Source organism: Hyaena hyaena, unplaced genomic scaffold (genome assembly GCF_003009895.1).
Source record: "Hyaena hyaena isolate Hyena2069 unplaced genomic scaffold, ASM300989v1 scaffold_2357, whole genome shotgun sequence".
Taxonomy (NCBI): domain Eukaryota; kingdom Metazoa; phylum Chordata; class Mammalia; order Carnivora; family Hyaenidae; genus Hyaena; species Hyaena hyaena.
Window position 1 is genome coordinate 27,372 of NW_024082991.1, and position 22,285 is coordinate 49,656.

Here is a 22,285-nt window from a genome sequence, read left to right on the forward strand (position 1 = left end):
TCATGGATGGATCTCTATCCCCTTCTCTTTCATGTACACTGTGGCCCTCACTGGAAACTGCCTGATCCTCTTGGCTGTGACAAGGACTCCCAGCCTGCACCAGCCCATGTACTACTTCTTGTCCATGCTGGCCCTCACCGATGTGGGCCTCACCCTGTCCACACTGCCCACCACCTTGGCCGTGCTCTGGTTTGACCATCGGCTCATAGGCTTCAATGCCTGCCTGGTCCAGATGTTCTTCCTCCACTCCTTCTCTGTGGTGGAGTCGTCGGTGCTCCTGGCCATGTCATTTGACCGCTTTGTGGCTATCTCAAACCCTCTTCGCTATGCAGCTGTCCTCACCAATAATGTCATCATCAAGATTGGGATGGCCATTGTGGCCCGTGCTACCCTGTCTCTCTTCCCAGTGCCCTTCCTGCTTAAACGCCTGAACTTCTGCCCTAACAAAATCCTCTTGTCCCACTCCTTCTGTTTCCATGCAGATGTCATGAAACGGGCCTGTGCTGACATTACTGTCAACATCCTCTATGGACTTTATGTAGTTTTATCCACAGTGGGAGTAGACTCTTTGCTTATTGTCCTGTCCTATATATACCCTTATTCTTCATACAGTGATGAGTCTGGCCTCTCCCAGAGAGCGTGCCCGGGCCCTCAACACATGTGTTTCTCATATATTAGCTGTTCTGATTTTCTACATCCCAGTCATAGGAGTGTCAATGATCCACCGTTTTGGAAGGCACCTGCCTCACATGGTACATGCTCTTATTACCTATGTGTACCTGGTGGTGCCCCCTGTGCTCAACCCCATCATTTAAAGTGTGAAATCCAAGCCCATCAGGGAGGCGATGCTCAGACTACTGAGAGAGAAGAGGCAAGGCTGATGAAACCAAGAAACAACCACAGAATCTGAGGAAAAACATGACCAGTCTTATGTCCAGAAAGCTCTCACTCAGATCCTTGACCCAAGGATTGCCAAGAGTATGACAGCAAATGGATACTCTCAGACTGATGGGCAACAAACCCCAAAGTCTTGATTCTTTCCTGAACTCATTAACTTCAGATTTTTAATTCAATATTTGCTTGTGTGAGAATCTGTGTCATTACTAGAGACAGTAAAATGAATCATACATGGTCTTGTCTCGCCATTGTCAGAAGATTCTAAATATACAATTACAATTAAATGTGATGAGGCTATGATAGCTACACACAAAATGCTATAGGAACCCAGAAATAGGTTTCCTGTCTTACCTAGAAGAAATGAGAAATGAGTCAGGGAAGAAGGAGACTGAAAGGTAAAAAAGAGTTTGTGAGGCAGAAAAGGCAGGCAAGGGGAAGACATACCTACTAAAGGGAAAAGAATGTAAAAAACAAAAAAACACTGATGTGGAATTATCTGCTGGGTTTGCAGAAAAGTGAGTAGCCAGATGTGGCTCAGCATAATCGGTGTGTGGGTGTTGGAGAGAGAATGGCAAAAGATGAACTGGAAATGATGAGCAGTGGTGAGAATCCTCAGGGCCCTTTAGGCCTCATGGAAACATCTCCTCTCATTCCTGGTTTAAGAGTCAGCCATGGAAAGGGTATTGCATCTTTACAGGATGCACAGACTTAACTGTGTGCTATAAGTTAGAAAAGTGAAAGGGGAGGAAAAAAAGTGCAAGAAAGGCATTTAGGAGGTTGATGTAACAGTCTGGGGAAAAGAGAATGGAGGCTAAAAGTAAGTCAATAAGGAAAAATTAAATATATTTATTAAAATTTTATCTCTACATTTCTCTTCTTTTTTCCTTTGAAAGTGCCAGAAGCAATGAGCAAACCTAGGGCCCACATACTGGTTTTTAAAAACCAATTCCCACTACAATTACCTGGGATCCTTGGGGCAATGGCTAATTCCAGGTATGAAGCAGAAAAAACATAAGGTCATACTGGAATAGCTTATGTGCCTTAAAGCCATAAAGAACACTAAGACAGTGGAGTCATGTGAAAAAAAACAAAAAACAGAAAACCCCCACAAACTCATTTGAAGAAGCTACCAGTGGATATATGTGTGTCAATTAGAACATTAAAAATAATTTTGACAGCAGATGGTTATAGCAAATTGAATCAAAGTGTGAGTCCATAGTGATGTTCAAAACAAAGAGGGAGAAAAGAAGAAGGAAAAATTAACTCTTCTTTAGAAAGTACAGATAGATTTAGAAAATTACCTTTTTGCCATTTTTAATGTAATTTATAAATAATCAACAAATGTTTAAAAGATATTGGGAAACAATATTCACACAGTCTTAAAGTATCACTGCACAGCCTTTTTACTAAATAGAAGAGGATGAATGTACCTTTACAAAAAAGAAATTGGTAATTACCACCTTAAGAAAGTGATCAAATTTAGGGGCGCCTGGGTGGCTTAGTCGGTTAAGAGTCCAACTTTCGCTTAGGTCATGATCTCGCGGTTTGTGGGTTCGAGCCCCGCGTCGGGCTCTGTGCTGACTGCCAGCTCAGAGCCTGGAGCCTATTTCAGAGTCTGTGTCTCCCTCTCTCTCTGACCCTCCCCTGCTCACACTGTCTCTCTCTCTCTCCTAGAAATAATTAAAAAAAAAAAAAAGAAAGTGATCAAATTTAGCTTAATCAATAATAAGATAATCTGACCTTATATACCTTCTGATCTGAAAAATAAAAACACAAAATCATATACATGAAATTCTTATCAAAAAATATCCGACTTAAATCTAACCATGAGAAAGTAATCAGAAATATCTTAAATATAAGAAGCAGCACACACACCCTCCCCGTAATCTTAAAAAAGGCAATTCTGTAAAAACAATGTTGGAGAATTAATCTAAATTAAAAGAGATTAAACGTATACCACAACCAAAAACTACCATTAACCAGTAATTATTAGGACAATTGTGAAATCTGAATATGTACTGTATCTTGACAGTTTTATTATGTTAGTATAATTTGCTTAGATTTGAAAATAGTTTTGTGATTATGTATGAGAATCCATTTGTAGAAGGTCCATGTTTAATGTTTATTGAGAAGGATTTCAGTGTCTACAATTTGCTTTCAAATGAATCTGCAGAGGGTAGCCTGGGTGGCTCAGTCGGTTGAGAGTCCAACTCCTGATTCTCTTTATTTCAGCTCAGGTAATGATCCCAGGGTCATGAGATTGAGCTCTGCATCAGGCTCATGCTGAGTGTGGAGCCAGCTTAAAAATCTCTTTTCAATAAAATGAAGTTAATTTTTTAAAAAATAAAATTAATTTTTAAAAATGAGTCTGTAGAGGACCATCTGTGTGGCTCATTCGGTTAAGCATCCAACTTCAGCTCAGGCCATGATCTCATGGTTCATGACTGTGTCAGGCTCTGTGCTGACAATTCAGGGCCTGGAGTCTGCTTTGGGTTCTATATCTCCCTCTCTTTCTGTCCCTCCCCTACTCATGCTCTGTCTCTCTCTCTCTCAAAAAGAAATAAACGTTAAAAAAGCTTTTTTAATGAATCTGCATAAAAAGTGTGTATGTGTATGGTATGTGTGTGTTTGTGTGTGTTTGCACTGTGTGGAATGGCCAGGAGGGAGAGAGCAAGCAAGCTCCATGCCCACGATCCTAATATCTCAAGAGAGAGAGTAGTGTCTCAGGTAATTATTGAATGAATGCTGAGAGAGATCCTAAGACTAAGCCATGGTAAGGTAATCCACTGGTGTTCAGAATACAGAATTAGAATACAGAGGAAGCAAAATAATTATATTTCCTCTTGACTAGAATGTATTTTTCATTAAGACTTGACTTGGGATTTTCCCCACTCCCATCCTAAGCCAAGTCAGGGGTTTCAACAGTGATCCCCAAGCACCTAGTGCTTCCTTCAACTGTGGTACTTAATACACTATACAGTAAATAATTACGTTATATTTGAGACGTTAAATCCTTAAAGCCAGGGATCACTGCGGATGTTCTGGTTATTTCTTTGTTCTCAGTGCTTAACTTGGGCCTGGCACATAAAAACACGTTGCTTAAAAAATGATGTTTTAGCAAATGAACCAATGAAGACTGTGAAAGACACCATAAAGCTATGGGTCTGGTCAGAAATAAAGATGTCTGGGTGCAGGGTCTAGCACTCCTCCCTCAGTTTACCTCCAAATGTAGGCAGTAGAGGATGAACCCATAATTGCACAGCTCTGGTGAGTGGAACTCCCAGCTTTTTTTTACTGCTGTAATAGTCACCGACTACTTTCTCCACCTTAAGTGGAAGACTCTTGTCCTTCCAGGAAGAGATTAAAGGTTCTGTCTTCCATGTCTTGTTTCTTGATCTTCTCTCTTCTACTCTCTTTGCAGCTTGCACACATGTCTCTCAGAGAGCTTATCACTGCTATTGAAATCATCTCTTGTACTGATCTATTCTAGTTCCTGGAAGGCAATACCGATTCACTCATTAACGTTGAATGCCTTAATTAACCGTAAAAGGGATTGGCCCAGACATGGCTTCAGGAATATTATTTGAATAAAGCCATTTATAAAACATAATTCCTGAACAAATATAGAGATGTCTATTTAACAGCTAGTTTCTACATTCACACCACACTCAAAAGCAATGAAAGCTATAAATAAAACCCTTCACAGCTGTGGAGCAAATGGTCATCCTTTGTTCCCAAAGGGTTCTTCTTGCTCACCTACAGTTTTCCCCAGGCCTTCCATGATTGCCTGAGATTATAATATTAGAGACTCTAGACTTTAGTTACACATCACTCTATTTTGCTTTGGCTCTTCAAGTTCATTGTCTCTGGTATAGAGACACCTTCATTCCAAAGTCATCCTGAAGAGACCACTAGAGCAGGCCCTTTCTTCACTGACAGGTGCATTGGCAGAAAACTTAGCAAGATGAAGTAGGATTTATAGGCTAATGTTAGGAAATACAGATGTTCTCTTAAGATTTTTCTGCAAATATTTCTTTGAATCCAGATATCAATTCTCTTGGCACACATCCAGAAGTAGAACTGCTAGATGATATGGTAATTCTACTTCTAATATTTTGAGTACCTGAATATTGTACCCATGGTGGCTACACCAGTTTACATAACTGCCAACAGTACACCAGGGTTCCAACTTCTCCACATCCTCACCAATACTTGTTATCATTTGGGTTTCCTTCTCTTTTCTTCCTTTGATAACAGCAATCCTAACAGGTGTGGGATGATATCTCATCGTGGTTTTGATTTGCTTTTCGCTAATAATTAGTGGGTGAACACCTTTACATATATCTGTTGGCCCTTTGTATGTCTTTGGAGAAATATGTATTCAATTCTTTTGCCCATTTTTTAATCAGGTTATTTAGATTTTTTTTGCTATTGAGTTGTAAGAGTTCCTCATATATATTTTTATATTAATCCTTTATCAGATGTGTGGTTTCTCACATTCCATGGGTTGCCTTTTTACTTTGTTGTTCCCTTTGTTATGCATTAATTTTTTAAGTTTGTTTCTTTGTTTGTTTATTGTGAGAGACTGAGAAAGCCAGCAGGGGAGGGACAGAGAGAGAAGGGATCAGAGGATCCAAAGCTTGCTCTGTGCTGACAGCAGAGAGACAAATGCAAGGCTCAAACTCACAAACTGTGAGATCATGACCTAAGCCTAAGTCAGATGCTCACCCAACTGAGCCACTCAGGTGCCTCATGAGTATTAAATTTTTAGTTTGATGTAGTCTAATTTTGCTTTTATTGATTTTGCTTTTGGTGTCATATCCAATAAATTATTGTCAAGTCTAGTGTCATGAAGATTCTTATTTATGTTTTCTTCTATGAGTTTTATAATTCCAGCTCCATTTTTTATATATTGTGTAAGATAAGAGCTCGATGTCTTTCATTTGCATGGAGATATCCAGTTTTACCCACAACATTTGTTAAAGAGACTGTGTTTTCCCGATTGTATATTCTAGGGACCCTTGTCAAAAACTGCATATATTTCATTCATTTCTGGGCCCTCTATCCCAAATGTCAGTTTTTATATGAGTAGTGTCTTTTTTTTAATTTTTAAAATAATCTCTACACCCAATGAGAGTCTTGAAGTCACAATCCTGAGATCAAAAGTTGCATGCTCTTCCAACTGAGACAGCCAGGTACCCCAGTACCATACTTTTTAAATACCTGTAGATTTGTAATGTGTTTTGAAATCAGGAAGGGTGATGCCTCCAGATTTTTTCCTCTCTCTCAAAACTACTTTGACTATTTGGGTCTCTTGTGGTTCCATATGAATTTTAAGATTTTTTTTTCCTATTTCTGTAAAAAATGTCATTGAGATTTTGATAGGAATTGCACTGAATTCATAGATCACTTTGCACAATATGAATATTTTGACAATATGAAATCTTTTAATCCATGAAATACAATATCTTTCCATTTATTTGTGTCTTAGTTTCTTTCATCAATGATTTGCAGTTTTCTGTGTATAAGTCTTTCACCTCTTGGTTAAGTATAGCCCTAAGTATTTTATTCTTTTTCATGCTATTGTTAAAGGGATTGTTTTAGTAATTTTCTATTTGAATATTTCACTGTTAGTATATAGAAAAACAACTGATTTTTGTATATTGATTTTGTTTCCTTCAACTTTACTATGTTTGTTTATTAGTTCTAACAATTTTTTAATGGAGTTTTGGGAGTTTTCTACACATAAGATCATGTTGTCTGCAAAGAAAGATAATTTTACTTCCTATGTCCAATTTGATGCTTTTATGTCTTTTTCTTGTCTAATTTCTCTGATTAGGACTTTCAGTTCTATGTAGAACAGAAATGGAAAGAATGAGCATCTTTGCCTTGTTCTTGATGTGAAAGGAAAATATTTTAGTTTTTCACTGTTGAGTATGATGTTAGTTGTGGGTTTGTCATATATGTCCTTTATTATGTAGAGGTACATTCCTTACATATTTAGCACCTCCATTATCACTGAAACATTATTCATAATAGCCAAGATCCAACAATCCAAATGTCCATCAAAAGATAAATAAAGAAAATGTGGTATATATGTACTGTAGAATATTATTCAAGTCTTTAAAAAAAAAATTGAAATCCTCCCATTTGCAACAAGAAAACTTTAGGAATTGAGTGATATGTGTATTGGCTTGACTATGATGAAAATTCATGAATGTATGCATGTGTCCAAATTTATTAAATTAATACATTAATAATTTTTGCACATCAATTATACTGTAATAAGGCTGCCATGCACACACACACACACACACACACACACACACAAACTATGGCATATCATCCCTGTAGCTTCTTAATATTTTCATTTCATCAATAAGAAAAAAAAAAGGAAACTCCTAGGGATGGAAGAAGATAGCAAGGAAAATTCCCTAAGTAGTAAGATACTCTGTATTTCTAAAAACATATAAACAGAGATATGAAAGCTCCCAGTAAACCTGTGTACCCCCGTTCATATCTCTCTATCTTGGGGCCGTTTATTCCCCATCTATCTTCTCAGGTTATTCAATACATATTTGCTGTGCAACAGAATGGGTCTTTCACAATGTCACATGAAGAACAGACACGGGAAGTGGCAATGCTTAATCTGAATGAATAACCCTCGGGGCCAAGGAGAGAGTAGAGGGAAAGAGACATAGTGAATCCCATGTCTCTGAAAGGTACCATTTGGCAGGGCCAGAATGGCATTCTGTGTGACTCCAGATTCCTGATCTGATATCACTAAAGAGCACAGTAAAGGAAAAAAATTGAAATGCCACTAAAATTTCCTGCAGATGTGTTAGAATGGATGAACTTACAGATGATGAGGATACTACACCTCTCCTCAACATCTCAGTTGCTCAAATATCTCATTTTCTCTATAACCCTCTATGCCAACACACATCTCCCACTCATTTTCCATTGCCCAAGGAAAAACAAGTATAGACTATCCTCTGGGCTATGGCTTGGATATCCCTGGAGAGTAGCAACTCACTAAGGTACCCAGCCAGTGGTATAAAGGTAGTGTCTTAGTTGCAGAGTTTTTCTGGCCTCCTTCAGGATGTGGAGAGGTGGAGAAGGCTGTGACAAGCAAGGTAAGTACCTTGGGGCCAAAATACAACCCCTTCTATATTACTTAGAAGGATGGAGGTCTGGTTAGTGAGTCTCAGATCCCTTCTCTTCAGCTGCTGCCAGAGGAAGAGACAATGGGAGAAGATGAGCACATGTCAGAAGCAGGAAGAAATGTAAGGAGGATTGGACTTCGAGAGACTGCAGGTCTATGCCCCTAGATGAGGCAGAGGAAATGAAGGTGTCTACTTGCCTAAAACAGAGAAATCTCCTGATTCAGATAATTATTCAGAACTCCAGACTCTGTGTCCAAGAAAATTAGTACCCTTTTGTTTCTCTAGATAGGGCAACAGGATAAGTGAAATGTATCTCTTTTTCAGTCATTTATTTTCCAGTTATTAGGAGGAAGTTAAACTATCCCCTACATTATGCATTTGTTTGGAGGATATATTAGCGAATGTGTGTACATTCCTGGAATGGTTAATAATACAAAGAGCTGAGAAGATGGGAAATAATTAATGAAATATTATATACAGCATTAAAAAATGTCTTCATAATAACAGCTGTCCTGTCATTGTCTTTCTGTCTAGCCAGACAGAAAAGGTCACATCTTTCAAGAGACCTCGACTGTTTTCCAAAGATGCTCCCTTCCCAGACCTATGTCAACATCTCCTTCTTCCAGCCACATGCCTTCCTGATGATTGGCATCCCAGGCCTGGAAGCTGTTCATGGATGGATCTCTATCCCCTTCTCTTTCATGTACACTGTGGCCCTCACTGGAAACTGCCTGATCCTCTTGGCTGTGACAAGGACTCCCAGCCTGCACCAGCCCATGTACTACTTCTTGTCCATGCTGGCCCTCACCGATGTGGGCCTCACCCTGTCCACACTGCCCACCACCTTGGCCGTGCTCTGGTTTGACCATCGGCTCATAGGCTTCAATGCCTGCCTGGTCCAGATGTTCTTCCTCCACTCCTTCTCTGTGGTGGAGTCGTCGGTGCTCCTGGCCATGTCATTTGACCGCTTTGTGGCCATCTCAAACCCTCTTCGCTATGCAGCTGTCCTCACCAATAATGTCATCATCAAGATTGGGATGGCCATTGTGGCCCGTGCTACCCTGTCTCTCTTCCCAGTGCCCTTCCTGCTTAAACGCCTGAACTTCTGCCCTAACAAAATCCTCTTGTCCCACTCCTTCTGTTTTCATCCTGATGTGATGAGAAAAGCCTGTGCTGACATCACCATCAACATCTTCTATGGGCTCTATGTGGTATTGTCCACTGGAGGCATAGACTCTCTGCTCATCATGCTATCCTATACTCTCATCCTACATACAGTCCTGGGCCTGGCATCTCCTAGGGAGCGCATCCGAGCCTTCAACACTTGTGTCTCCCACATCCTGGCTGTCTTTGTCTTCTTCATTCCAGGCATTACCATGTCCATGATCCACCATTTTGGGGGGCACTTGCCCCCCATTGTACATGCCCTGGTTGCTTATGTATACTTGGTGGTACCACCTGTGCTCAACCCCATAATCTACAGTGTGAAATCCAAGCCTATCAGGAAGGCCACGCTTAGGATGCTAAAGACAAAAGGCCAAGGCTGATCAAACTATGAAATATAACTGGGTCTGGGTACCATAAAGAACTTGCTGTTGTACCTCACAGGAACCTGCTACACTCAGCAAGCATTGAAAATTCCTACTCAGGGCTAGACCCATCAGGATTATTTATGTTTCAAATTTACATTCATGATTTGCTTTTTACTATAAATAGTGCTGAGAATTAAAGACTGAAAAATATATTAAACATGATCCTTTCTCTCCAGAAACACATTCTTGTATGAGCATAAAGGCAGCTAAATACAAAACCATCATACAGATACCATAATAAAGTTCTGTGCAAGAGGTTACTAGAGGAACTGCAAATTGGTAGTTGCCAGAAATTGCCTGGGAAGATCAGACAAACCTCTACAAAGGAGAGAATGCTTTTGATTTCACCTGGAAAAATGTGTAGGGTTTCTCTAGGCAAAGTAGGAATTCAGTAAGGAAGAGAAAAATCTAGGAAAAAGAGAAACATGAGAAAAGGCTCCACGTTTTGAAGAAGTAAACGTGTTCATGGAAAGTTAAGCATTCCTGCACTCATTCCTGCACTTCTTTATGTCTCTACTGCTCATTACATCTATACAGGAGAGACTGTGGCATAAGGTTTGAAGAGGGAGTGGTATAGGATGAAGCCAGAAAGATTGTACAATTTGTACAGAATTATATAGGACTGCATATACTAACATAACTGTATACTAACTGTATATACTATGCTAAGTAGATTGTTTTGCCCAAAAACATATACACCATTTGTTAAATATTTTTCCTATAAAATTAGTTAGGAGTATGTATTGCAGGCTAAAAATGTGTTGACATACAAGCAAAACTAGAGCCAAAAAGGCTATCAGCTTAAGCTTTTATCTGGTCTCAGGGTCTTCCCTGACGCCATTTACTTTGCCTGCATTGTTCTCATCTCCCCACCATACCTATGTCTCATTTCTAGCTACACTTCTTATTAGTTAAGTAGAAGCCTAATTTCTCAGGAAATCCTGTCCAGTTCTCTTTTCCACATTATTCACTGGACTGTGTTTGTCTTCTATACAATATGTGCATGTGTGCAATATGAAACAGTCTATCACTTGACTAGACTCTAAACCCCTTGGGTGCCAAAATATACTCAGTTCCTAGCTGTGGTGGAATAATAGCTGCTTAATAATTTTTTTGAATGTATAAATGAATCTAAATGGGGAAATGGACAATAGATTAATTAATTAAGAGATAACTTGGAGATGTTTATTCCAGGGAGCCTCTGGTCTTTCAGAAAAAAAATACATATGAATAATTAAAAAAGTTTGTGGAAAGGATTCTAGTTGAGTTTGGATAGCTGACCTGGAGATATAAGAGGTGCAAATGAACTGATCGAAATCAGGTTCCTCACCTAGTGAAGGTTTCCTACTTTTTCACCCTAAAGGATCTCCTCCTGGGTCCTTTTCTCAGAATTTATACCCTTCATACCTCTGTGAAATACTCTGGCTCCATAAAGAATTTTTCTAGGAAAAAAAGTACAATACTAAGATTTGTTAATATATTTCTGCTTGAGTATACCTTCATACAAAGTGAAGGCTGAAAAGGGATGTCTGTCTTTCTTCTTACCCAACCCCCATCCTTCCAAAAGTATGAGTTTCAATATCACAATATCTTAATATATAGTGTCTGCACTGGGTTATAGTGGTTAAGGACACAAACTGTAGAGTCAGGAAACAAACCTTATTCAAATTCTAAATCTGTCTCTTATACTTACCAGCTATCTAACTTGGGAGGATTTTACCTTTTATGTATTAACAAATTGTTTTTTCTTTAGCGACCACTATGTGCCAAGCACTCTGCTAGTTGATCAGAATATAAAGGTACCAAAACCAGGCTTGATAATCATGGAAGGAATACATATCAATGAAATATCTCTGACTTCTTCTGTCACCAGCTGCAGAAATGTCCCTTCTTTTAAAGGCTCTTGTAATTATCTCAGCCCATTAGGATATAAACAACCTGACTTAAGGTCAGCTGTGCCATATAACACAACACAATCACAGGAGTAGTATTTTACCAAATTCGAAGACTTGGGGGCCTAGACTAAATGTGTACTGAAATAAATGTAAATTTGCAATGAATTAAGGGCTATCCATTTAGGCTCCTCTTCCTCCAGTAGACTCTAAGTTCAGTGAAGGAATAGTCTAAACCACATTGCATTCTCAATGCAAGGTTTTCACTCATTTTAATAGCACTTAATATTAACAGCACTAAAAATGTATTCAGTGACCAGTTTTCCACTGCTGCATTAAAAAATTACAAAAAAATAGTATCTTAAAATAACACCCATTTATTACCTCACATTCTGAAGGTCAGAAGTATGGATGGGTTTGGCTAGATTCCCTAACAGGGGGACTCTTATATAAGGTCAAAATGAAGGTATCAGTCAACAGGATTCTTGCCTGTTAGCCCTGGAAAAGAATCTGTTTCCAAGTTTATTTGAGCTGTTGGAAGAAGCCAGTTCCTTGAGGTTGTGCAACNCTCTTTGGAGAAGTGTCTGTTCATGTCCTCTGCCCATTTCTTCACTGGGTTGTTTGTTTTTCGGGCGTGGAGTTTGGTGAGTTCCTTATAGATTCTGGATTCAATATCACAATATCTTAATATATAGTGCCTGCACTGGGTTATAGTGGTTAAGGACACAAACTGTAGAGTCAGGAAACAAACCTTATTCAAATTCTAAATCTGTCTCTTATACTTACCAGCTATCTAACTTGGGAGGATTTTACCTTTTACGTATTAACAAATTGTTTTTTCTTTAGTGACCACTATGTGCCAAGCACTCTGCTAGTTGATCAGAATATAAAGGTACCAAAACCAGGCTTGATTTTCATGGAATGAATACATATCAATGAAATATCTCTGACTCCTTCTGTCACCAGCTGCAGAAATGTCCCTTCTGTTAAAGGCTCTTGTAATTATCTCAGCCCATTAGGATATAAACATCCTGACTTAAGGTCAGCTGTGTCATATAACACAACACAATCACAGGAGTAGTATTTTACCACATTCGAAGACTTGGGGGGCTAGACTAAATGTGCACTGAAATAAATATAAATTTGCAATGAATTAAGGGCTATCCACTTAGGCTCCTCTTCCCCCAGTAGACTCTAAGTTCAATCAAGGAATAGTCTAAACCACATTGCATTCTCAATGCAAGGTTTTCACTCATTTTAATAGCACTTAATATTAACAGCACTAAAAATGTATTCAGTGACCAGTTTTACACTGCTGCATTAAAAAATTACAAAAAAATAGTATCTTAAAATAACACCCATTTATTACCTCACATTCTGAAGGTCAGAAGTATGGATGGGTTTGGCTAGATTCCCTAACAGGGGGACTCTTATATAAGGTCAAAATGAAGGTATCAGTCAACAGGATTCTTGCCTGTTAGCCCTGGAAAAGAATCTGTTTCCAAGTTTATTTGAGCTGTTGGAAGAAGCCAGTTCCTTGAGGTTGTGCAACTGCTGTCTATTCCTCAGTTCCTTAAGGCTACACACACTCCTTCTCACATGACCCCTTTCAATACCAAATCAGCAACAATGCATCACATTCTTCTCTAACTTTGACTATCTCTAACTTCTGTCACTAGGTAGCTGCAGGAATGTCTCTTCTTCAAAGGGCTCATGTGTGCTTAAGCCCACATATCTTAAAGTCAGCTGTAATAACATAATCACAGAATTGATATTTCACATACACAAAAGTTTTGGGAACTAAAACAGGATATTTTTGTGGTGTGTTTTAGAATTCTGCCCACCACAGTGACTACTAAATAAATAAATTAACTGATAGATGGTTCTATGAACGTACACAATAAGGATATTTCACCTGTTCAAAGGATCAGAAATGGCTTTTCTCAAAAAGTGGTAATTATGGTGATGTCCATATTTTGAAGAGAAATTAACTAGGAAAAAGAGAACATTTAGGGTTAGGTATATTAGGCAACGAAACCCTGTCTCCAAATAGCTGTGGAAAGGGAAGCATGACACAGTAAAGGAATGGAATGAAAAGCAGTGCTACTGGAAATCAAAGCACAAAGAACCTATGGCTTAAGACAAATATGAAAAACATAAATAAGGACCAATCAGAAATATGGGAAGTAATAATGTGTTAATCAGGGATGAGGATCATTTTGACATGGTCACATTAATTTTAAAACAATATTTTTTATGATGAGTTGTAGAGAACAGATTAAATTATCAGAAGGCTCTTTCTATAGTCAGGATGAGGTTTAGTGGAAACTTGGACTCGGGGTCTGGGGATAAAGAGAAGGAGATAGGTTCAAACTAATTATATAAGTAGAAATTATATACCTTGATTTTGGATCAAATTTGAAGGCAAAGAGAGGAAAAAGGAAAGACCGAAGATGACTGATAGTTTGGGACACTTTAGGGTAAATGGTGCCATGAGTAACTGAAATATAAAACGTGAATAGAGAAATTCAGTTGGGAAAAGAATATCATGGGTTTGACTATGGACACTCTGAGTCTCAACTCTGCTAAAGGCATCCAAATGACTAGATTGCACTGGTTATTAGACTCGTCACCCAGGATCTCTCAACTAGCCAGATGCTCTACACTAGAGATAAAACTTAAGTCATCATATGCAGATGCCAATAAAAGCCATCAACCCAAATGCACTGCATAATAATTCAAGGGCTAATTTCAGGCCCTCTGATACCATTTTCTCTCATAAAGCAGAGTAGAATGTATGTGGCAAAGGAAAATAACAAGTACTAAGAGAGACAAGAGGAAAACCACAGGTGTGATGCTATGGAGGGCAAAGGAAGAAAACGTATCAAGAAAGAGGTAGTAGTCAACTGTGTTGAATGTTGTTGAGAAGTCGAGGAAGGTAAGGACTTAAAACCTCAGACACACAGATATCCTTGATGATGACAGTGAATGCCTTTGGTAGTCTGACTGAAGACAAAATTATATTGGAGTAATGAAAGAGTTAGATGAATGATGCACACATGGAGATAAGTTATAGATGACTTCTCTAAGAGATTTGGCTAAGAAAGGAAAGAGATCAAAGAGGAATATAGGATCTACGTAAGTTTATACTTGTTGATTTTAATATGTAAGAGGCTTGAACATTATGAATGCTAGAAATGATTGAGATGGTTGGTTTGAATATCCAAGAGGGAGAAGGAAAAATAATGTAAGTTTCCAAAGATGGTGAGAGGATATTGACCCAAAGCAAATTAATAAAAGCCTTTATAAGACCCAGCTTGGTGTCATCTTGATTAATAAAGACTTTGTGATAATTATGCTAATGTAAGGAAAAACATTTAAGAAATTCATACCTCCAGTGTCTTTTCTGGAAGAATAAACAGCAGTGTTACCACCACCACCTTCTTTATGTAATTTCTTAATAAATACTAAATTATTAAATGTCAGATACAGAGACAAAGCTACAGCAGGACTCTTCTAACTTCTAGATCAGATTTCTGATTATTTATTTCATGAATACTCACTGGGTCACCTGGAAAGGCCTGGAGTTAAAGACTAGAATGAGAAGAATAGGATGCCTCTTTTCGGAGCTGAAAAACACACTACATGGAAAAATTAGAGATTTTACACTGAAAAAATAAGATGGGAAGTAAATAAGAATGGCCTACTGTCATTCTAAGAAGTAACTCTATATGGGAGGCAATAAAAGACCCTCAATGGATTTTAAATAGGGGAGCAAGATAATTGGAATTGTGTTTGGAAAAATTCCTGCAACGTACATGGGATTTAGGACTTGTGTGAAAAATGTTCAAGGCAAGGAGATAAATGTGGAAGTATGGCAATCCTCTAAGCAAGACATAAGTATCCGGACCAGAGCCCTGGTAGTCAGAATAGAGAACACAAGACATGTTTATGAAATATTTCTAAATAAACCTAAAAATTGAGTGACTTATAGACTGAGATTTAATATTATACAGACTCCTCCAGGACCCAACAAAACGTCCAAATGTCTGAGGCAGTATGGTCAGAGACAGCAATGTCTAAACAAGGAAATGGTGAAGATAAAAGGATACTTACACGAAAGGCACATGATGAAGGTCTTTGCCAGAACATACCCTAAATTCCAGCCAAATCTCCTGAAAGAGGCAGCCTATTCTTCTCATTCTAGTCCTTAACTCCAGGCCTTTCCAGGTGACCCAGTGAGTATTCATGAAATAAATAATCAGAAATCTGATCTATACCTTTGGGTCAAGCTCTGAGTTCTCATTTCTCTTCCATTGGTCTATGTGTCTATTTTTGTGCCAATACCATACTGTATTGTTGATGACAGCTTTGTAGTAGAGGCTAAAGTCTGGGATGGTGATACCACCCGTTTTGGTTTTATTCTTCAATACTACTTTGGCTATTCGGGGTCTATTGTGGTTCCATACAAATTTTAAGATAATTTGTTCCAGTTTTGAGAAGTTTGCTGGTGCAATTTTGATTGGAATTGCACTGAATGTGTAGATTGCTTTGGGTAGTAATGATATTTTAACTATATTTATTCTACCAATCCATGAGCATGGAATGTTTTTCCATTTCTTTGTGTCTTCTTCAATTTCTTTCATAAGTTTTCTATAGTTTTCCTCATACAGATCTCTTGTATCCTTGGTTAGGTTTATTCCTAGGTATTTTATGGGTTTTTTGGTGCAATTGTGAATGGGATCAGCTTCTTGATTTCTCTTTCTGTTGCTTCATTATTAGTATATGAGAATGTAACCGATTTCTGTACGTTGATTTTATACCCTAAAACTTAGCTGAATTCTTGGATCAGTTCTAGTAGGCTTCTGGTGGAGTCGGGTTTTCTATGTAGAGTATCATGTTGTCAGCGAAAAGTGAAAGGTTGACTTCATCTTTGCCAATTCTGGACCCAAAGGTATACAACCAACTAATCTTTGACAAAGCAGGAAAGAATATCCAATGGACAAAAGAGAGCCTCTTTAACAGATGGTGTTGGGAGAACTGGACAGCAACATGCAGAAAATAGAATCTAGATCAATTTCTCATACCATACACAAAAATAATCTCAAAATGGATAAAGGACCTAAACGGGAGACAGGAAACCACCAAAACCCTAGAGGAGAAAGCAGGAAACAACCTCCCTGACCTCCACCACAGCAACTTCTTACTTGACACATCCCCAAAAGCAAGGGAATCAAGAGCAAAAATAAATGATTGGGACCTCATCAAGAATAAAGCTTCTGCACTGCAAAAGAAACAACCCACAAAACTAATATGCAACCAACGGAATGGGAAAAGAGAGTTGCAAATGACATATCAGACAAAGGGTTAATATCCAAAATTTATAAGGAACTCACCAAACTCCACACCCTAAAAACAAACAACCCAGTAAAGAAATGGACATAAGATATGAACAGACACTTCTCCATAGAGGACATCCAGATGGCCAACAGACACAGAAAACGAAGCTCAGTATCACTCCTCATCAGGAAAATACAAATCAAAACCACACAGAGATATCACCTCACGCTAGTCAGAGTGGCCAAAATGACCCAATCAGAGAACTCTAGATGCTGGCGAGGATGTGGAGAAACGGGCACCCTCCTCCACTGTTGGTGGGAATGTAAACTGGTACAGCCCCTCTGGAAAACAGTGTGGAGGTTCCTCAGGAAATTAACAATAGAACTCCCTTATGACCCAGCAATAGCACAGCTAGAATTTACCAAAGGGATACAGAAATGCTGAGGCATAGGAACACATGTACCCCAATGTTCATAGCAGCACTCTCCACAATAGCTAAAACATGGAAAGAGCCTAAGTGTCCATCAAAGGACGAATGAATCTAGAAGATGTGGTTTATCTATACGATGGAATACTACATGGCAATGAGAAAGAATGAAATCTGGCCATGTGTAGCAACATGGATGGACCTTGAGGGTGTTATGCTGAGCGAAATAAGTCAGGCAGAGAAGGACAAATATCATATGTTTGCACGTATAGGAGGATTAGGAGGAACTTAACGGAGGACCATGAGGGAGAAGAAGGTGGGAAATGGTGGGGGAAATGGAGAGAGGCAAACCATGAGAGACTCTTGAATGGTGAGAACAAACTGAGGACTGATGGGTATGGGGGGGAGGGGTGAGATGGACATAGAGGGGGGTAATTGTGGGGATGAGCACTAGGTGTTATATGGAAACCAACTTGACAATAAACTATTTGTAAAAAAAGAAGAAGAAGAAGAAGAAGAAGAAGAAGAAGAAGAAGAAGAAAGAAATCTGATCTAGAAGTTAGAAGAGTCCTTCTATAGCTTTGTCTCTGTATCTGGCATTTAATAATCTGGTATTTATTAAGAAATTACATAACGAAGGTGGTGGTGATAGTGGTGGTGGTAGTGGTGGTGGTGGTGGTGTGCATTTATACTGTCAAAATGGTTAAGTCACTTAGGATTAAAGCCATGAAACTTATTTTGAGCATATTAACTATCACAGAATTGGAAGCCCTTCTAAAATCTAGAAACATGGCTGTATCTTCAGATTTTAAAAGAATTTAAAATGTGTCTGATTTATCTGTTGATTATCCCTGTCTCTCAAATACAAAACAGATACACACATTCATCATATGCCCATACAGAAGCATGCATACAAACACTTATTAAACATCTGGAGAAATAAACACCAAAATGCTAACAATGTTTGTCTTTTAATGTGACAACTTTATTAGAGTTCATTATATTTTGGTTTAATATTTGGGGAATGTCCAAAGTGTGTTATACTGCTTTCCTAATAAGAAGATCTGTCTCTTTCCATCACTTTCATTGTCTCTTTCTCTCAATCCCACTGTCAGGGTTTTACTGGATAAGAGACTGCTCCTCTGTCCAAAATGACCAAAGCCTGCATTGACTCTAGTTTAAGCTCCTAGTTCTGCTGGCCACCGCCCACCTGAGCATGTCGGATTCCATACTGCTCACAATTCTCATCTTCTGGATTCCAGTCCAAGATATCACATGTGCTCTCCCTATACCCTCTCTACCATAGAAAGGGCTACCATATAGTCGGCAAGCTATAACCAGAAAATTCTGGCTGGCTCTGTGCCCAACTTTCTACTATACTACCTACTCCTCTTTGAGTCTGACTAGCATTCCCCTATGGGTGGTGGTCTCATTTCTTCCCTGTCTATTCCTGCTGCACTCCTATAATGCCCACATCTTTTCCTTCCCATTCTGCTTCCTTCTAGGAGTGTTGTGCCTAGGTAAACCTCAGGGACCATTTTCATGCTAAATACAGATAGCAGGGATGTAGTCTTTATTGGTCTCTCCTACAGTCTTGTTCTCCAAGCAGTGATGTTGTGGGCTTCTCCTACAGGGTCATTCAGAGCCTAGGCAATATACCGTGTCCACTTACATGCTCTATTCAGTTTCTTTGGAGCCATGCTTGCCTTAACCTTGTTTCTCAGTTAGCCACATGGTCCACTGCCCTTGCTCAGCCTCATGATGCTTCCTGCTCTTGATCCCTGGTTTGTGAGAGACCTGCCATTTCTGTCATGAGCTTCTAGGTGTTCTCAACTACATTTCTCCATAAAGTGTCTCTCCAGGTAGCCTATGAGTGCCCCCACTGATAACCTTAGTATTTTCCAAACTAGCCACTGTTTGGGAATGTTCCAAACACACTTCTGCTACTACTACCCAGGTATGGTGGCAAATGGACCAGGAACTACTGGGATTAAAGCCATCAGCAATATTAACAGGAAATTCCTACATGTGATACTAAATGAGTGAGGAAGGAAATTAAATACCTCCCGTAAAAAATGCAAGACTTTTGAAATGTCTAACTCAGTACCTCACAGTCCCCTTCTTTAACAGTCCCTTCCCACCATATGGGTATCAAAAGACCTCATATAATTCACTGATACCCATTAAATATCAATTTCCCCATTGGTAAAATGGTGATACTAATCATATTCCTACCCAGATAAAAATGTTGATAAGAAAGTGAAGGAAACGTGTCCATGATCTGTGAAAACGCTCAGAACAGTGTGTGTCATCTTTCATTAATGTAGGTAACAGTAGTCTTTTCAAGGTTCTACTTCTAATCCTCCTCTTAAGAGCTGGTGCCCAGAATAAAAGAAATTATTTATCCTTTGTGAGGATCATTTTGAAGAAAGAAATTCAGATACATCTGTTTTCCTGGGATGCAATACAGTTGGGGGATTCTGAAGAGGATATCATAGTTTCAAGCAAGATTATCTGATTATATTGTGGTCTTGTGTTTATTTTACTTTTGCCATGCTTAACTTTTAATCAATGTCCCTTAGATATGCAACCCTCAGCTCAGAATGCTGTGGACTATCAATGCAAGCAATTAGAGACTTGGACAAAATGGTTAAATGGGAAGTAATAACCCTCCAGCCACAAACACAAACACCTCAGGGTTTTAAAAATTATATAGAGAGAATTATAAAGGGAAAATAATATTTAAGAACAGGGAATGGAAGTATACAGTTGTGTTGCCCCTATCCATACAGAGATTGTCCAACCAATTTCCTGTTTGAAGGTTCAGTTTTATTTCTATTAGGGAAGTTGGAGGGTTTTTCCTAATACTGTCTTCTGAAATGTTGATATTAAAACCTAAATTGAAAAACTTTGAATGAAAAAGAAGTTTTCACTGACACTTAGGTATCTGAATTATGGGTGGTCACATGGAAAAGACGAAGGATGCGCTGCCGGATCTCCTTTGTCTTGACTCCGTAAACAATAGGGTTGAGCACAGGAGGAACAAGCAGGTAGGTGTTGGCCATGATGACAGGCAGGAGGGAGTCATGCCGCTTCCCAAAGTGGTGCACCATAGATAACCCTATGAAAGGCACATAGAATATGAAAACAGCACACATGTGAGAGACACAAGTGCCAAATGCCTTTGCCTGGGCTTCACGTGTCAAGCCCAACACAGTCTTGAGGATAAGCAGATATGACAAGGAGATGAGAAGCGAGTCCAGGCCAATGGCAGAGATGATGACAATGAGACCATAGATGATATTGACACGGATGACAGCACAAGCCAACTTCATGACATCTTGGTGTAGGCAGTAGGAATGGGAAAGAATGTTGGAGCGGCAGAAAGGCAGTCGTTTGATGAAGAAAGGCAGGGGTGTCATAAGTGCAGTACCCTGTACCACAATAGCCATGCCAATCTTGGTAACACGAGGCAATGTTAGCACTGTGGCATGTCGTAGTGGGTGACAAATGGCCACATAGCTTCAAAGGCCATGGCCAGTAGTACAGTGGACTCCATGCCAGATAAGGAGTGGATGGCAAACATTGGTAGCAGACAAACATCAAACTGGATGGTGGTGGAATTGATCCAGAAGATGGCCATCATTCTGAGCATAGATGAAGTAGAAATAAGGATGTCAAGGCCAGAAAGCATGTAAAGAAAAATATACATGGGTTCATGTAGGCTGTGCTCGGTCCGCACAATGTAGATGACTGTCAGGGTTCCTAGCATAGCAATAAGGTAGAGGGAGCATAATGGGAAGGCCAACCAGAACTGAGCTTTTTCCAAGCATGGAAGGCCTATTAGAATGAAATATGTGGCACTGGATTCATTGCCATTGGGGTCCACCATAGTGAAGAAGGTGAGCCTGAACCAGTGCCAAGCAGGTACAGGCTGGAATACAAAAATAAGCAACTGTCAGATCCTCCATGATCCTGATACCATGCTTCTTTCCCTGCACCCTGATGTCCTATTCTCTGACCCTAACTCTAATTTCATTGCCTATCCAAACTCTGATTCTATTCTAAACTCAACCTAACAACCGTTTGTAACTCAGCCCCAGTCCTACTTACTAATCCCTCCTCTAAATTTAATCCTGAAAACAAGTGAAATACTAAGACAAAAATTATAAGCATATTTAAAATCATTTAGTTCACCAAAAATAGGCTTTTGATTGAGTATACAGACTTAGATGATATTTTTATGTGTCCCATCATTTCCTCTACCCTATCTTTCCCTTATGCTCCCCTATGCTCAATACCAGCTGTAATTCTATCATTAGGTTATCTTTAAAACTAATTCTAATCCAAATATAGCAATAGTAACATAAATCAACATGGTAACCTAATCTTAGCACTAATCCTAACGATATCTCTAATTCTAACCTTTACCCAGACTTTAACATTAATCTAACACTTAATTCGGGATGCTATTTTAAACTTGATCTAAAACTTAATAGTATCTATTTTATGATAAACTCTAATCCAGTTTTAAAAACTGACATACTAACTTCATTCTAAACACTAACTCTATACTTCACTCTTGCCCAAAGTCCATCCAGAGTCTTACATTGTCCAGACTATCCAGTATATAACATAAAAGGAACAATAGCTATAGTGGATGCCACTGGTATCCCACTCAGATCCCCTTCACCAAGCCAATGCACCTATATTTGCACTGGGTGTGGAGTATTAAAGGTTCACAGTTCTCTGTGTCTCCAGAAAATTATCCTTGATCGAATGAGAGGCACTTCACCCAGAAGTTATGCTATACCCCTCACCCAGGACACATCTAGAGGTCAGTGACTGCCTGACACAAGGGTGCAAAGGGCTAGGTGCCTTGCCTCCAGGTGAGACCAGGTGGCCTCAAGGTGGGATCAAAGCTGTGATGCAACGAGTACTTCAGAGCTTCCTGAGGAACCAGACCTTGCT

General features: G+C 39.1%; 2 protein-coding genes and 1 pseudogene across 2 annotated transcripts; 2 read left to right on the top strand and 1 right to left on the bottom strand.

Moving 5' to 3' along the window:
• Positions 1-7: 7 nt before the first annotated feature.
• On the top strand, positions 8-881 carry LOC120227461 (annotated as a pseudogene).
• Positions 882-8,647: 7,766 nt separating this feature from the next.
• LOC120227462 (olfactory receptor 51I2-like) lies at positions 8,648-9,610 on the top strand. Its single transcript, XM_039225568.1, has one exon. It carries the CDS (start codon positions 8,648-8,650, stop codon positions 9,608-9,610), a length of 963 nt encoding a protein of 320 aa, XP_039081499.1.
• A 10,643-nt stretch (positions 9,611-20,253) lies between these two features.
• Positions 20,254-21,206, bottom strand: LOC120227460 (olfactory receptor 51E1-like). The gene is given in 2 exon segments (XM_039225567.1): positions 20,254-20,837; positions 20,840-21,206. Coding segments are annotated over 2 exon segments (951 nt in total).
• Between the last annotated feature and the right edge of the window lie 1,079 nt (positions 21,207-22,285).